The 17,620-nt window shown below is 34.8% G+C and overlaps 1 protein-coding gene across 2 annotated transcripts in view; it reads right to left on the bottom strand.

The window, feature by feature from the left end:
• The window catches only part of glcci1a (glucocorticoid induced 1a), a 61,894-nt gene that overhangs the window by 29,251 nt on the left and 15,023 nt on the right, over window positions 1-17,620 (bottom strand). Inside the window, exon 1 of one of the 2 annotated variants that reach the window (XM_067410934.1) lies at window positions 12,945-14,062. The exons of the other annotated variant lie outside the window; for it this stretch is intronic. Coding sequence (XP_067267035.1) covers window positions 12,945-13,374 — 430 coding nt within the window. The 5' untranslated portion in view covers window positions 13,375-14,062. Of the gene's footprint in view, window positions 1-12,944; window positions 14,063-17,620 lie in introns of those variants that run through there. 2 annotated transcript variants of the gene reach the window in all.

The following is a 17,620-nucleotide window of genomic DNA, read 5'->3' as shown; positions in this document are numbered from 1 at the left end:
CTTTTTTTCTCGAAATTTAATGACTTTTTTTCTCATAATTTAACCAATTTGTTCTCATAATTTAACGACTTTTTTCTTGTAATTTAATGACTTTATTCTCAACATTTTATCTCGACTTTTTTTTCTCGAAATTTAACGACTTTTTTTCTCATAATTTAATGAATTTGTTCTCGAAATTTAACTTTTTTCTCATAATTTAATGACTTTATTCTCAACATTTTATCTCAACTTTTTTTCTCGAAATTTAACGACTTTTTTTCTCATAATTAAACGACTTTTTTTCTTATAATTTAACCAATTTTTTCTCATAATTTAACAACTTTTTTTCTCGTAATTTAATGACTTTATTCTCAACATTTTATCTCAACTTTTTTTCTCTAAATTTAACGACTTTTTTCTCATAATTTAACCAATTTGTTCTCATAATTTAACAACTTTTTTATCGTAATTTAATGACTTTATTCTCAACATTTTATCTAGACTTTTTTCTGAAAATTTAACGAGTTTTTTCTCGTAATTTAACGAGTTTATTATCAACATTTTATCTCGACTTTTTTCTTGAAATTTAACGTCTTTTTTCTCGTAATTTAATGAGTTTATTCTCAACATTTTATTTAGACTTTTTTCTCGAAATTTAACAAGTTTTTTTCTCGAAACTTAACAACTTTAATTTCGAGATGGTTTTATTTTTTTATTATTGCTTGGCCCTAATCCTCTTCCGTATATTACTATTATTGCCATCTTATACTATAACTATTTTTGGAAGATATAAAGTGATAACTGATATTTTATGAAAGTAATCTGCTATACTGTTATAAGGATCACTGATTGACATTAAAAGCTATCAGAATTTTTGGCCATATAAATATCAGCAACTGCACCAAATAGCATATTTTTGCTCTGAATAAAATTAAGGTGTTTTTTCCTTCTCAAAAATGAGCTCCATATTCTCACCAAATATGACACAATAATAAAAAATAAATAAATAAATAAATAAATAAATTAAGAATTTTTAAAATATATTTTTTCTAATGGTTCAATAAAGAAAATGGTCCATTTAAAAAAAAAAAAAATCTGACTATTATGTCAGGCTTTACAGGGTTAAATTGATGTCACAGCACAAAAATAACTAGTGGAGAATAAAATTGGTTGTTGATTATTTTATTATATTATTTTATATTATTATCTGTTTTATCTATTGGTTGTGCTGTATCTGTAAGCTTTGAACATGGTAAATAGAGCAGCACTATGAATGCCATTAGTAAATGCGTGAGAGGTGACATTCAGTAAAATACTGCGCTTGCAAACAGAGAGAGGGTGTGTGGGTGGACGAAACACTGAAAGACCTTCTGTTGTTATTCACACAATCACATTTTGACAAACATCATCGCAATACAGCCAGTTTGGCTTCGAGCTGTGAATTAGGTCATATTAGACAAGGGACAGGTGGTTTTGCTTGCTGCACGGTGGGGAAATAAAACAGAGTAATTGCTTCACTGCAGAATTGCAGCCTGCAGCTTATGATGTCTTCACATGTTTGGAATTCTTTTATGGCATTAATATGATTTAATGGGAATTGATGATCACTGCTCCAGGCATTTGTTCTTGATTCAATTACTGTGGGTAAAGTGGGGTGAGCAAACTTTATTTAGTGGGATATAACGCATTAGTGTGACAGCCAAGGTAAAGGAAGTGCAAGCCAATAACATCATGAACACTGAATATGTGGAAGTTTAAGGCTTTCAGAAGTAAATACAGTCCCTGTTGGGAGTCGATTTGCATTGCAGAAAACACAGGCGCTATTGTACAACATCCATCAGCACAGTCGGAGTGCTGTTGGGCCGAGCAAAGCGTTTCGCGCAAAGTAACAAAAACGAACTGCGAGGCAGGGGGACATGCAAATGTGAACTTTTCCCCTCCAAACGCATCAGTGTTCACCGCTCTCCAACGAACTCACCCGCGCACATCACATTTTGAATCACAACAACATCACCACAGTATTCAGACAATTGTCTTTCACTTTTGGACACCATATATCACATTGACAAACCAGGGTCATGCGTTTAATGGTAATGCTTTACAACAAGAGCTCATTTGTTAACATTAGTTAATGTGTTAACTAACATGAGCAATATATATATTTTATATATTTTTAAAACATTTAATAGTCTATGCTTTGTCTATGCTAGTTAATAAAAATACAACTGTGCATTAACTAATGTTAACAAAGACAACTTTTAATGTTAAATATGTATCAGTAAATGTTGACATTTACATGATCTAATACAAATACATGTAGAATTAAATGTATAATTATTGTTAATTTTAAGTTTGTGACTAAGTAATAATTAGGATTCTGCACTATTTCTTGGTCATTAATCAAATATGTACATTTGTGGCTCTGACCATTCAAACTTTGTACAGACAGTCAGATGTTATACTTCCATTAAAGCTTACTGTGGATCATCCCAAATCATGCTGGAGAACATGATGGGTTTACACAAACTTGTGGAGTTCATACAGCTCAACTGCTGCTATCTGATGAAATAATTTGCCATTTAAAAAGTATAAAAAAATTACATTGGCAAAAATGCACAATAGAAGCATTGTATGTCAAATGTTTCAATTTAATTCTAAAAGATCACTTTTTTATATATCACCCAATTATATGATACATATTGTGGGTATTCAGTACCTACTAATTGTTCATAATGTAAGGTCTACAATAAAGAGGGCTTTTTGCAATGCTTTTTTTTAGTTTGGGTGGCAATAGGCCCTTTTCACATTTCTATGGGTTCTCAGAAGCATAAGTCGTCATTGTTGGGAAAACGTCTATGGCGGTTAATGGGACATGAAAACATGAAAAAATCTGCGTTTTTCGTTTCCACAACTTTGCAAAAGAGGGAAATAATAGAGAGATTGATTATAGCAGTTAGAGAAAGTCAAATTTGCCATCACTCCCTTAGCCGTTGTATTAGAAACACCCTCACAGCAGCGTTAATTCGCTTTTTGTCATTTACTGCCAAGGTAACATAACGCAAAGTACAGAGTTACAAATGTGTATTAACTTTTTTATAATGAAAATATTAAAAACTTTACTAGATTTGTGATGTTGATAACTATATAAATGTGTCATTACAGTTCGTGAAAAGGTTCCATTAAAGCATTGGTAGAAATAATGTGTGGTACTGCATATATGCAAAAAAAAAGATTATAGTCATTAGAAAAACTGGAGCAAAGAGTTTACAGCTGTCGATGTGTATTAATAAAAACATGACCAAGAATACAATGTGTTTTTAAAGTCATGCTCCTGAGACTGTGTATCCTAGAAGAATGTGTAATGTAGCTGCTCCATAAAGTATTTTTTATTTGTATTATTATTTGGACACTTACGGCACACTTGTAATTGCAATAGACACAATATATCAAACCAAGTGGATCAAACCATTTGGAAAGAAATGAAGAAAGAAAAGAATAAACAAATCCATTCATTTAACACTAATGTCTGGCAGCCATAAAGTGTCCAAATATAATATATCTTTTTCTTTTCTTTTTTTTTTTTTTAAAGCTAACAAACTAACTGTTTTGTTAAATGTTTTACTTAGTGTTTTTTTTTTTGTATAATATTATTTTAAATAAATATCACTTGATTTGATATTTTGTTAGCTAATGTAACTGACATTGACAAATTGTGTAGCTAAAGTGCCCAAATCTGTATTACTTGTAAGATTTTAGTGTTTTTATTATTTTTGAATGTCAAGCATGATATAATATCATATAATGAATTTGCAAATAAGTGGTTAATAAGTGGATTTGTTAAGGGTCTATACACCACTGCAAGTTGCACATATAAAGGAAAAACAATTTAATAAAATCAGCTATATCTGTACAATGTGGTAGAAATGTGGTAGAAAGCTGCTGTGCTAAAAGTAAATATGCTAAAAGTAGGAACAGTCTTTTCTGATGATCCTGCAAAATGTTCTATGGTGCAAAAGCACTTGTATTCCAGAAATAGCCCTTATTTAATAATTAATGCAAATAAGAACTGAAGTCAGGGCAAGAAGCAAGTCAGTCTCCAATTTAATGTTGAAACACCCAAAACCAGAGATATTTTCACACTAAACTGCATATGGCAGAGTGAAAAACATAATCAATCAGATATTGATCTACTATATATTACCATTATATTACTGATAAATGCTGAGTACCTCAAAGCTCAAACAAACACACCAAACCAGCATGTGTAAAAACATGCAGTGGTGTAGTGTTGGGTGATACTCTTCATAGTAAATCATCCTATCGCCAATATGTGAGATTGCTGATACAATAAATTACCGTCGGGAGTGGGAAGTTGTCTTTTTTACTTGCTTATTCGTATTTGCTTATTTATTTGATCATTAATTTATTCATTTACTCATTTATCGAATTATTTACTTACTTTTATGTGAATCGTTGCCCATCATTTTGCAAGCCGTGATGGAATTAGTGATAGAGAAAAATGTCACATCACAATATTAGATATATTTCAGTTTTAAACCATGAAGCCGAGCCAGTGGATATCACATAAACAATGTGCAAACTTTGCACGACAGCTGAGCTGCTGAAGGAGTCTCAAATACCAGTCAATTATTCACTACAGAAAGTGAAAGTAAAAATTGACTAGGCTTTCTCCATCTGAAACGGCATTAACTGCGCATATTCTCTCAATATAATTGTCTTTAGTGTTGTCACGGTACCAAAATTCCAGTAGTCAGTACCAATACCATAAACATTTTACAGTTCTCGGTGCCAATTTCAGTACCACAGGAAAATCTGTAATCAGCCTGTAAAACTATGAAATAAATATCGGTAAATAATGGTAACCTAAATAATAAGAAAGTTAAATATTTAAAAAAAAAACAAAAAAAAAAAACATTCGTTTTTTTTTTATTTCCATACAAAGATGTGTCACATAGCCGCTCTGTGCTTTAAGAGGTATGTGGGACACAAGCAGGAAAGAGACCATTTCTCTTTTATAATATCTTCATGTTATCTCCTGATGTTACAAGCAACTGACACTTGTTGTAAAAGGTCTGAAGAGCGAGTTTTATCGTCAGCAGGGGCAATACATTCAGGCTATGCTGCCAGAGAAAGCAAAAGTAAAAATCACCGGCGTGTGTGAAACGTGCTATACAAATGAACTTATATTGATTTAATAATAATAGTAGCCTAACAAAAAAATTCATAATAAAAACAATAATTTAATACATAATGCCAAATCCTCTTGATATTGGCGATAGCTGATGCTTTTGGCAATATCTCTGGCTATCGTCGATACACAATATCATCATCTATCGGCACAACCCTACATTGGTGTTACATTTGTAAACTGCTGTAAACAAGTCCTGCTATTCATAATAACAATTTTACACCACAGCACTCGCACTAAATTGTAAACCTCCCTGAATTGCTGTGGGGTTTCTTTTGATTTAGTATGTCCTGTCAAACTTAAAATATACAAGAAAACATTGCATTGCATTGTTTATACAGTATGCTATAAATAATATGTTACATGATTATTAGCCTTTCTGGACAGTACAATTATGTGCTACTCCTTTCTGGCACAGATACAAAGATCAACATGGGAACTGTAAAAAAAAAAGAAAAAAAAAAGATAATAAAAAATGTACTGCCTTCAATTTCATATAAGTCTATCATATGTTGTTGTATAGGATAGAAGTGAAAGAAAGTGTGTTTTTTTGTGATTATCTCATAATGCTCAGGCCTGTTATCACACATCCACCCGAGGAGCTGAGTCAGACCGATGCACTTAAACAACACTCCAATGCTCACGTACATGAACACAAAGCCATGGTCAAAAACACTGCTGTCTTGGAGAACAAGACAAAATTGTACCATGTACAACAGAAGTGACGTATTTCTCCAATAAATTAACTCCAGTGTTTCCTTGCCTAAGTCTAATCTGTCCCGCCACATTTTCATGATGAACCATAAATATTTTTAAAGGGGACATTAGATGAAATTATCCACTTATCACTTTTTTTTTTTTTGTTTTTTTTTTTGCACATAGTTTGTTTTTTGGCATGTCAAAAAGAAAAGATGAGAAAAGCTGAAATGAAAACACACAGCCAGTTTGTTATGGGCTGTCTGAGTCTGAAACTGTGTCTTCCAGCAAGCTGTTTCAACCTGTAACCAGTTTCTACATAGATAGCTAGCTATTTGAATAAGGCCACCCACGACTGCTGACAGACTCTGTTGTATTAGCATAAACCCCGGCCTGAGCGAGTTGTACACTGTCCGCCATTTTCTCCAGGCGAGAATGTCACTTAACTCCCTGAGGTCCGAAAACGCGCCGACGCGTTTTGCAGGATTTTTTTCACATTGCCGCAAAACAGACTTAAAATACTCTGTCATTCCTTGTCATAGAGACATAAGTAATATATCAATTGAAACTATAGAATGTGTTCTTTTATTTGTGTACATGTAATCTGTATGAAGAGAGAGAGCCATGTCAGAAGTCCGAGATTCAGCCCATTACCCGCTAATGCGGCCACACACATGGAGCCAGCGCTATTCAGATGCAAATTCAATACTTGTATGCATTATCTCAATCGTGTATTTATTGTCTTGAAAAGTGTTTATTTGGATGTTAAAGCCATGGTTAGCGATCTCTAGAAGACATGCCATTAGTTCCTAGTTCCTTTTCTTCTTTATATGAATTTGTGGCCTAAAGGTGTACAGAGCGCCCTCCGGCTGCAAGTATGAATTGAAAACAGAGTATCCAGCACTCATAGTGATGACAATAAATATTACTTCTCAGTATAGAAAATTGACATAAATATATAAGAATCCATCAATATTTCTCCAAATGTGCATGCTTTTAAGCTAAAAGCCTATATGAAATGCCATAGAGGTAACATAATTGTTCAGACACTTTGCATCACAGAAATACATTATATTTTAAAGAATATAATAGAATACCATTATTTTAAATTGTAATAATATTTCACAGTATTGCTGTTTATGATGAGCTGAGACATTATTACAAAGGTTTTTTTCACAGCCTACCTGGCTGAAAGGCCTCATTAATATGCAAGTCATTTCAGGTCATTATTATGTGATTCTTTTGTCTTCTCATGTGTAAATGGCCCATTATTCATGATGATTCACGCCTCCACGCATACTGTGTTTCTTGACAAAAAGTGTCTTACAAAAACTAAATCAATATATTGTTTTATATGAAGGAGTAGGCAGCATAATTTTTACATAATTCTGAAGCAAAAACTCTAGTCTACAACCTCCAATACCCAGAAGTCTTTTTTGGCCTTATTTCAGTGACTTAAGTTTTTTGTTTTTTCAATAACCACGCATAAACTTTATTCCTTCAAAAATACAAACATGTACATACATGTTCCTCACATATTATTGTAGCCTAGTTTGTGCTGAATACAGTGTAATGACACTTTTGTCATTTATATGTTTATGAACAACTGAAAAAAGGACAAATGTCAGGGCATGTCAAAACTTCTCCAAGCCCCAAAACAGCCTCAGACTCCAGAGGGTTAAGCAACTGTTTTGTTGTTGGATGTAAGAGTGAACATTCTACATGTTGAAGTGGACTCTCGATGTGCAATACATATTCTAGCTGTCAACTAGAATCATGCTTTTTGTACTGTCCTGATTCAAATAAACTTATAAATAAAATAAACTGATCAGTACCAGCTGTTCATGATCCAGCTTATACTCTCTGGAGTGATAATGGTTACGGCAGTAATGAAAGGGAGAGCATGCAGTTAATTACAGTTCATCGGAGTTGTTTCAAGGATATAAAGTTAACAGTTTATTAAGCACCTCCCAAAAGCACAAGGTTTGTTTACTGTTAGTTGTAACGAGTGTTTTTTTGTGAAATTTGCAGTGTATGTTGATGATAATGCAAGAATAGAGAAATTTTATGGATGGATAAGACTTTAATGCGCACATCTTGCACTCTGATATTCTGGGTAGGGTTGCACCAGCCGCTCATAAGTTCTTTCTTAAATTGGAACGTAAAGTCCAGACTAGTGGCATAGTAACTTCTAGCTAGTTTGTAACTAACTCTGTACTTTATTCGGTTGCACCATTTGTTCTTAAGGCAGAACGTAGCTAGTAGCTCGTAAGGTCTCCGTAAAGTAATGCGTAGTCACATGACGTTTACCCTCAGTGATCCTTCAAATACAGGAGCAGAAGTTGTTGAAATTCTGTGAATTTCAGTTTATCCTTCATTCTGACTTGTTTTGCCTCACGTAGCTAACAGTAAAAATAAGTTCCCATTAAATATAATAGCCTACTACTTAATCATAAATGTTTTTATATGTAAATAACATTCAGAAACTGTATTTGAAACTAAATTAATAAGGATCAATAAATAAATACTGAAACAACAACAAAAACATAAGAAATGACATTTATTGATTATGACTGATTTTATTTGACATGCCCAACACAGAGTGATAGGACCGATGCACACAGCGGTGCGCTGTTTAACGGGTTCGTGTTGAAGAGTGACTAACAAAGTAATCTTTTCACATAATGTTCTCTCTCTTAAAATGTAAGAGAGTGTTAATGTCAGCAGCATCATATATGTGTAAAGAATGAAGTCTGTCAGGTAAAACAAGAGCTTATTGATGCAGTTCAGTCAGTCTGCTATTTTATTCCAACCGTTACTCCTGATAGGAGGCTTCCGTAAATATTTAGTGTATACATAGAGTTATGCTTCAACTAAGTTTAATGGTGCAACACAAAAATATTTAGTAGTGCGTAAGTTGTAACTTAGTGCCCATTTAGGTTAAAACTAGTCTACGTTGTAACTTGCGCACAGCTGGTGCAACTGGCCCCTGGAGTGTAACCGGACGCGTGGAGTGAAACCGGACTTTTGTGTGATGTACAATAAACTTTAAATCATTTTTAAAGTTTTGGCCATCATTTGGATGGGGTCCACTACAACAGGATTGTGGATACAAGCAAGTTGACAACATAAGTTATAACCGTAATTTAAAAAAAATTATACCTGTTCTATCTCCATGCAGCATTTATTCTCTGGCTCTGTAGTCATCATTGTCCTGACATTTTCAGTACGTGAGATTGTCCTGTTTTGTTGTTGCGGGTTGAGCACGAGCTCTTGAAGCTCCGCCCTTTATATTGAAAGGGGTCTGGGAGCACCAGCTCTTTTACATTTAAAAGGATATGCACAAAAATGGCACGTTTTTGCTCACTCGACGGCCGTTTATGAGCGCTATTTATTCATTTTAAACATCAATCATTTTAAAAAGTTAAACATTTTAAATACTTACAGTCTACACAACAGTCTCCGTGCTCACAGCGTCACAGATATTAATATTTTAACGATTTATAAAAGATGAATCATTGTCTGGCCATCTGGAATTTTGGTATGGAGATAAAGGTTATAATTATATATTTTTTGTAGTATTACACCACATCGTGTGTGTATATTAGCACCATTTGTTGTTTTCTTGTGGTATGAGATAGAGCGTTAGGACCCGGAAGCGCTGCCGCGCCGAATAACCGAATAAAAAATTATCTTTAGTGTATTTGAGCTAGAACTTCACATACACACTCTGGGGGCATCTGATGTCCCCTTTAAACTTCTCCTAATAAAAGGGTCTCTAAAGATGTGTTTTGTGCCACTGCTTTGGCATCCATCAAGTATTCGTCAATCAAGCTATATTGAAAGTGTCCTTATACAATTGGAAAACACTGCAATAGTGTGATTTAAGTAAATAATATGTATAGTTTGTTGTGCTGCGTGTTTCAAAGTGAATCGCACACTTTTATCACGTGATGAAAGTGTGATTCTTTTTTTCTGCATCTCAGCTCACAGTGAATGCAGCAAACTACATCTCTGAAAGTGCTGAGTTTAATATGCATTTGGGAATGCAACGAGCACCAGTTATTTCACATGTACATAATTTTCAACATTTTTGTGGACATTTTATTTAAGCATTACACTACATTTGTAATAAGAGGCAATTTTGAACCTGTTTTCACAGAAACTCCAGATTTTCAGTAAAATAAAAGCTCAAGGGTTTATCTCTTATAAGTGAAGAAATTAGCAAAAGTACTGTAATTTCCCTACTGTAGTGTATATTCAAACATAGTCATATTCAAACTTTTCATTAATTTATTAAGTCTTGGGGATAAAAATCATAACAAAAAAACAATTCTGAACTCACAAAGTGCACCAAATTGATGCATTTAACTTTAAAATGTACAAACATTTCTTCCGGGTGGGGGAAGGGTCCACCCCCCATAGTCTCACAAAATCCTGTGGGAAATACTGAACACACTCAGTCTACACTTGCAGTACATCAAATGAATAGTGCTTAACATGGCAATGAATTATGAGAGCTCAGAGACAGCATGTCTGAAACAAGAGTTACACTTCTAAAAATATCTGACTGCTCATTTAACTCATGACAAAATGCTCAAGAATTCAAAGCCGCAGAATCTTTGATGATTTCTGTAATTACAAGAAACTACTGTAAATTAAAAGCCCATTTCTGTCAGTAGGTAGTTGACATGCCATCAAGCAGTGTCAGCGGTGTGACATGATATACTTCATTTAAACTATTTTAACTAAAACTATTTTGAAATTCTTGTATAATTATTGAACATGCAATTTTTATGACTTTATATCAAGGAATGGGTCCCACTTTTTGACTAGCTGCTTAGTAATACTGTGTCATCATGTTCTGATCTGAGTGTTAAAAGCTTTTAGGGAAATCAATCTGGATTACTTGACTGTATATTAAGCTGGGATATGATACAGTGTTATACCATTAACAATTACACACACTTTTAAATGAGATGAAAAAAAAAAAAAAACACTTTCCTTTAAATGCATGATTAATCTAAAATCCTGATTCTTAATATTATGAATTAATAATATCCATGTCCAACTTTGTGCAGTGTTGCACATTACAAATGACTTACTATAAAAAAGCAAAGAGAACTTCAAACTGTAATTCAAACTTCATATAGCAGAAGAATATATGACTTTTTTCAATGCCAGTTCAATGTCTACACCAAAGGAACTCAGAAGAGAGAGTCTTTTTTTGCCAAGAAAGCTTTCTTGTAATTATTTATGTTCCTCATAAATTATCTTTGACTGCATTATAATGATTTCCTAATTTGGACTATGATTAAGATTGTGTAGGTGGACATGTTCGGGTAATTTGGCTGTTGGAAATATAACATTTAATGCCACTCAAAATAACAAAATTACTTGAATAAAGATTAGTTCATTTTGATGAGTGAGATCCAATGAGAGATTCAGTAAAATGATCTGATCCTCCCATCAATAGCTCCTTCCTATATGATAACAGACAGATAACCTCAAGTCATCAGCCAGGCAAATCTTTAAGATTCTCCTCACAATATAATCAAAAAAGGTGGAAATTATATTAACAAGAGTCAACATGTATCTGTTATACACAGCCTCAGCAGAAAGAATGCCTTACCACAAACACCAATTCATAATCAATGATCAAAATCATTTCAAGGGATTCATGAAGAAAAATGTTGACAAAAATGAGTGCATACCACAGTCTCTAACCATATAGATTGGCCTCAAAAAGTATTTGGCAAAATTACTCTCTGAATGTGATATCATTGCAAGTACAGGCTATAAATAATATTTGGTTTGATATTTTGTTAATGCAGTGAATTAAAAACAAATATTTGTGGATTAAGCATCCAAATCACTGATCTCTATAGTATAGATCAGTGGTTGAAATATATTTTGGAACCACTGTACCATCATTACTGTTAAATCATCATAAACAAATTTATGTTTAATGACAATAGTGGTTTATACTAAGTCACCATAGTTTTAAAGTAGTAGTGTAGTAAATATGGTTTTTGATAGAAGGGCCTGAATATGAAGACTGATAATGTAGTACTGGGAATGAATGAACTTTTTACATGTTGTTTATCCTAAATATACACGCAACACATAAAGTTGTTAAATAAGACTTTAGGCACTCAATTTCCAACATTTAGGTTTCATAATAATGTGTTATGAAGCAGAACAGCAGGGTTGAGGTTGTGTGTTTGTGAGGAGGCCCCCTGTGTGGCCTTCACACAGACATACACTCAGCCTCCAATTACCCACGTAATTCTTTCCGTCTCTCCCTGAGAAACAACAGCGAATTAAACACAAACATGAGAAAGACATTCGAGCTCATTCAGGACTAGAGACTATAGAAATAATGCAAATAGTAATAGTTATGCGTGTGTTTACAAAGCTACAGAGCGCTAGCTTTAGCAGGAGCTGAACCAGCGCGGGCCGTGTCTGAAAACCTAGCGAGCTCACTACATAGACGGCTTTTTTTGGCACCAGAGGGGGCGTGTACACGGGACGCGTTCTTGCGTACAGAATGAAACCTAACGCAGCGTTTCACAAAGCTTATGACACAACGGCAAAAACGTTAGTGTTCGGTGTGAATGTACGATATACGATGACTATCTAGGTAGCTCACTAGGTTTTAAATCACAGCCATGGTCATGATGCATAAACAGCATGATAATATACATTATTATATATTAACCCTTTAAACCCTTTAGACAGATTTAGTTAATCGGGTCAAATGTATTTTATATAATGTATTCACTGTAATATATATATATATATATATATATATATATATATATATATATATATATATATATATATATCTAAGACTGTTATAAAGCTGTCTTATATGTGTCATGCATATGCGCTTCTGGTGTATAGTGTTATAATAACAGATTTATGTGAAGAATGGATGTTGTTTTCATATAGTCTATGATAAACAGCCTGACCCAATTAAACGACTCTAGCAGCAGCGTATGTGAAGATGCTTAAATGAATGGCAGTAAACGAAGCAGGATTTGGGCCTGTTGTTTACCTCTAAGGACAGGTGAATGAGGGCAGCGCTCGGGTGAGCTCCTGTGCTCCGGAGGAGAGCGCCTCTGCCGCGGGATCAGCCGACCGTCCAGCGAGCCGTTTCCTGCCGGACTGGCGAGCGTCGGGCTGCCGGAACTGGAGCTGCTGTGCTGGGCTGCTGCGGTCGGTTCTGTGTTGCTTCCGACTGAGATGGAGGAGAAGGAGGAGGAGAAGGAGGAGGACGCGGGAGGGCGGGTCGGGCTGTGCTGCTGATTTCCACGCAGGAGCTGGTAGGGCACAGTGGCGCGAATGGGCTGCAACCGGCTCGTGTTGCCGGCGGAGGATGATGATGATGCTGCTGAGGAGGAGGAGGAGGAGGAGGAGGAGGTGTTGATGGGGGACCCGTCATTGCTGCGCCTGACCCGAGCCGAGTGCACAGGTGATGCTGACATGACTGAACCTAACTATGTGTTAGTTTTACTGCAAAAAACGCTAATAAATTACTCCCCAAGCCTTCATTCATTCATTAACTAACTAAACTCAAGTCATTAATTAAACATATTTTAACCGTTAAAAAAAAGCAGAAGCTTATTTTAATGTTGGTGTAGTGCGTAGCTTCGGCTTGTCGGTTAGTGCGCTGAAATTATAGCAATTTTGTAGCTTCCCTGAACGAAGTTTCTTTCCTTTAGTCATACAGTCTGCTGATGATTGGTTGACTCTAACTTGCCCTTAAAATGTGTCTGGAGTTCATCCTAGTCTGGAAACCTAAAAAAGTTGACGCTGAAGAAATGTTATCCCGACTGTCGTGTGTCTCAGCACCCCTTTGCCGTGTGCTACTCCAAATGTCAGGCACTTCAGCGGCACAGTCACTGAGGCGTGTAGGCGGGAGCGTCCGGCGCTCTTACGGCCTCTGATTGGTGAATCGCATGATCGAAATAAAATACGATTGGTCTGGAGAAAATGATGGACAACAGAAGGAGCCAGTGGAGTCATTATGGTTCAGAACGTATGGGATTCTGCTTTGCTAATGCTATTGGTTGAGATTGTAAACTGACAGACTAATATAATGGCACAAAGTACAAACATTAATACTGATAACACAGATGGTGTAACGGATTTAACTGTAAGCAATGCATAGAGCATAAGAAGACATACGAGAGACCGGGGCTCTAAATAAAATTTATTACAATTATTATTTAACTCCAAGGCTGAGCTATTCTCAGTATATTTTTTTTCTCTAAAAAATGTCAAGTTGGGGCAAGTTGTGACGTTTTAAATGTAATTGATGACAATAAATGTCATTTATTCAATTCAGTAATTTAAAAGGTGTTTGGATAAAAATGGTGATGTGACATTTTTGTTAACATTTACATATTTTTTGGAATACTTATATACACACACACACACACACACACACACACACACACACACACACACACACACACACACACACACACACACACACACACACACACACACACATATACATATATATAAATATAAATATATATATATATATATATATATATATATATATTATATATATATATATATATACATATATACATGTACACACACACTTTTTTAATTACGAGGACATTTCTAATAAATCCCTTTTGTGCTAAATAAGATATGTTCATACAAAACAGCAAATTGCAACAAGATGTAATCAAATAAGATTTTAATTAAACAACATCATTACATTCTGCTCATGCTCAGAATTTAGCATAAACATCATGTGGGATCAGAATCGATGAGGAATTCTGTTCCAGATATGAATCAATAAGGAATACATAGTTGAAAAAAGTGGCATTAAATAATTTTAAAGACATTTTAAAGGGCAAAGACAACACAACTCAAACTTTGATTACTTCAGTACAGTGTTTTGAAAAGTACATGTCAGTGACTGAGATCAATTAGAAAGAACCTATTAACCTTAGATGAAATAACTGTCAGACAAATCAAAACAAAGACCAATAAAAAGTGAGATTTGATGTGATATCAAGTGAATAAACTAAACCGATATCAAGTAAAGTACAGAGGATGTAAATGAGACACAGCTAAACCTCCTGAGTGCATTTTATAAATAGCAGCATGCACTATAAAAACCATAACTGAAACTGAAATTCAGATGAAGAAAAAAAAAAAAAACAGATCAACAACCATGTGGCCTATTCAAACAGTACAGTAAATCCTATTAAAATCCATGTGCATGTTTTTGCAATCAAACATTGTTCAGAATACATATCTGCCTCCCAAAAATGGCCTGCTATCTAGCAGAACTTCAAAACTTCATGCATTAAAACCCAAACAACAGTAGAGGTACAATGTTCACACACACAAAAAAAAAACAAAAAAAACACACATATATATTTATATATAACAAAGGGATATAACAGTGGCCTATTTATAATGAGCACTGTGATGTTTGTCTCTCAGTTTTAAGTGCAATCCTTTCACTAAGGTGATGTGTGTCATTTTTGTGATGTAAAAATACTTCATATCCCAACTTAATATGAAGAAACAACTACAAGTAAGCTAAATTCTATACTGATCACCCTGAAAAGTGTAAACACTGCATCACTATCAAAATATTGATCTGTATGAGCATCCCGAACAGCCAGGCACAGCGACACTGACTCTACCAATGGTGTCAGTTTAGGGCAGGACTATCTTTTTGGTTGACCAATAGCAGACAGGGGAGTGTTTAAGGTTTATTGGTACTCACTGTAAAGTTACAGCATATGTAGTGAACTAGCCAAAGGCCATTATGATTGCCATTTTTAATATATATTTTTAATACTTATATATAATTTTAAAAGTATGATTGATATTTGAATTAAATACTTCTTTCTATTATCAAATTATTTATTTTAGATATGTTTAAAGAATTACATTTCTGGGTGACAGGTTACTGTAAAATCATTCTTTTGGTGTATCATGACTGGTTTAAGTGGACGATCTGCAAGCAAACTTCTTGAAAAAGATTCCATAAATTACAGTAAGTCTTTGCAGAACTAAGAAAAAGCTGAGGAAGGCTAACGCAGACTGTGGTGTCTGAAACATCACACAACCGAATGCAACTTACTCAGAAACATAGCATCGAAACTATTTCAGTATATCATCTTATGCTACAGGACCCCACAGAGTCAAAATGCAACATTGCACAGACTTTACACCCGTAAAATTTGAACTACATTTGAAAAATGTAAAGCCATAGGTCATCTTATAAATACTCATCTACTGTTTTTAAACGAGGCGGTAACACTCATCTCTCACAATAAAGTGTAAGATCCTGAGAGACTGTAAACCATCTTGATGCAAACTTCACTAACTTATTTAAACGAAATGGACAATATGTTCGTTTGAGCCCAACACCCTATAGTCAGTGACCGATTTTCTGAAACTAGATCACTTCATTTATTTAAGAGGCAAGCGGTTAAGGAGAATCTTGAAAACCAAAGGCTCGTAGTTCATCACGTGTTGGTGATTTAACTGATGGGCAAAGAGTCACGGCTCACAAAGCACTGAGTTCTCCAAGGAGAAGTCATAACGAAAGTTGGCTAGTTTGTCATTTATGTCATGAGGCAAGGTGATATCTGTTACAAAGGGCAGGCCTGCCTGCATGGCCAGGATGTGTGGTGCTAAAGTGAAAGGTATATCTCCTAGAAGTTCAGTGAGAGCAGGGGTGGCGTCTACACTGTGTGTTTCTGAGGACATCTTAGCAGATGTGGGCTGGGAGGAAGGCTGAGCCGTCTCTGTAAATCCTGTGTTCCTGCCGCTGGATGGCTGAACAAAAAGAAAGAAAATCCACATGAAAACTGAGAAACCAGATCTATTGTAGAGCAGAACTGTTATTATATTCATCACAGCATGTGTGACTCAACCAAACCGCCACTGTGAGCAAGTTTTTAGCTCTTTAAATCCTCATTAATGCTGAATAAGTTCATCCTTTACTCATTATAAATCATCATCAAGGTCAGGTGATATGACATGCCAGGTATCAGTTTCTTTAGTATTAATTGTTATTATTAGACTGACTGCATGAATGAGCCAAAAAATTTCGCTTCACATCAGTACACCCAAAAAGAGAAAGCGTGCAGCCACAGAGCTGAGAAATCTGGTCTCATATGAGGTGGATGAGGATTCATAACAGGCCTGAAACATCACAACGAAGGAAGTCACATGCTATACCACAACTAGAGCTGAACTTCACAGTTTATCACAAGTAATGTTGCACAGATGCACAGCACATAGATAAACTACCGTTCAAAAGTTTGGGGTCGGTGAGATTTTTCATTTATCTGAAAGAAATTAAAACTTTTATTCAGCAAGGACACATTAAATTCATTAAAAGTGCCAGTAAATACTTTTAAAATGTTACAAAAGATTTCGATTTTTATTCTTTTGAACTTTCCATTCATCAAAGAATCCTGAAAAAAATGTATCACGGTTTCCGCAAAAAAGTATTAAAGGTGCCCTAGAATTAAAAATTGAATTTAGCTCAGCATAGTTAAATAATTAGAGTTCTGTACATGGAAATGACATACAGTGAGTCTCAAACACCATTGTTTCCTCCTTCTTATGTAAATTTGATTTGTACAAAAGACCTCCGAAGAACAGGCGAATCTCAACATAACACAGACTGTTAACAGTCGGGATCATTAATATGTATGACCCCAACTTTTGCATATGCCA

The sequence above is a fragment of the Chanodichthys erythropterus genome, chromosome 15, assembly GCF_024489055.1.
Source record: "Chanodichthys erythropterus isolate Z2021 chromosome 15, ASM2448905v1, whole genome shotgun sequence".
NCBI classification, from domain to species: Eukaryota; Metazoa; Chordata; class Actinopteri; order Cypriniformes; family Xenocyprididae; genus Chanodichthys; species Chanodichthys erythropterus.
The sequence above is the reverse complement of the archived record's forward strand: the minus strand, read 5'-3'. Positions and strand labels throughout refer to the sequence as shown.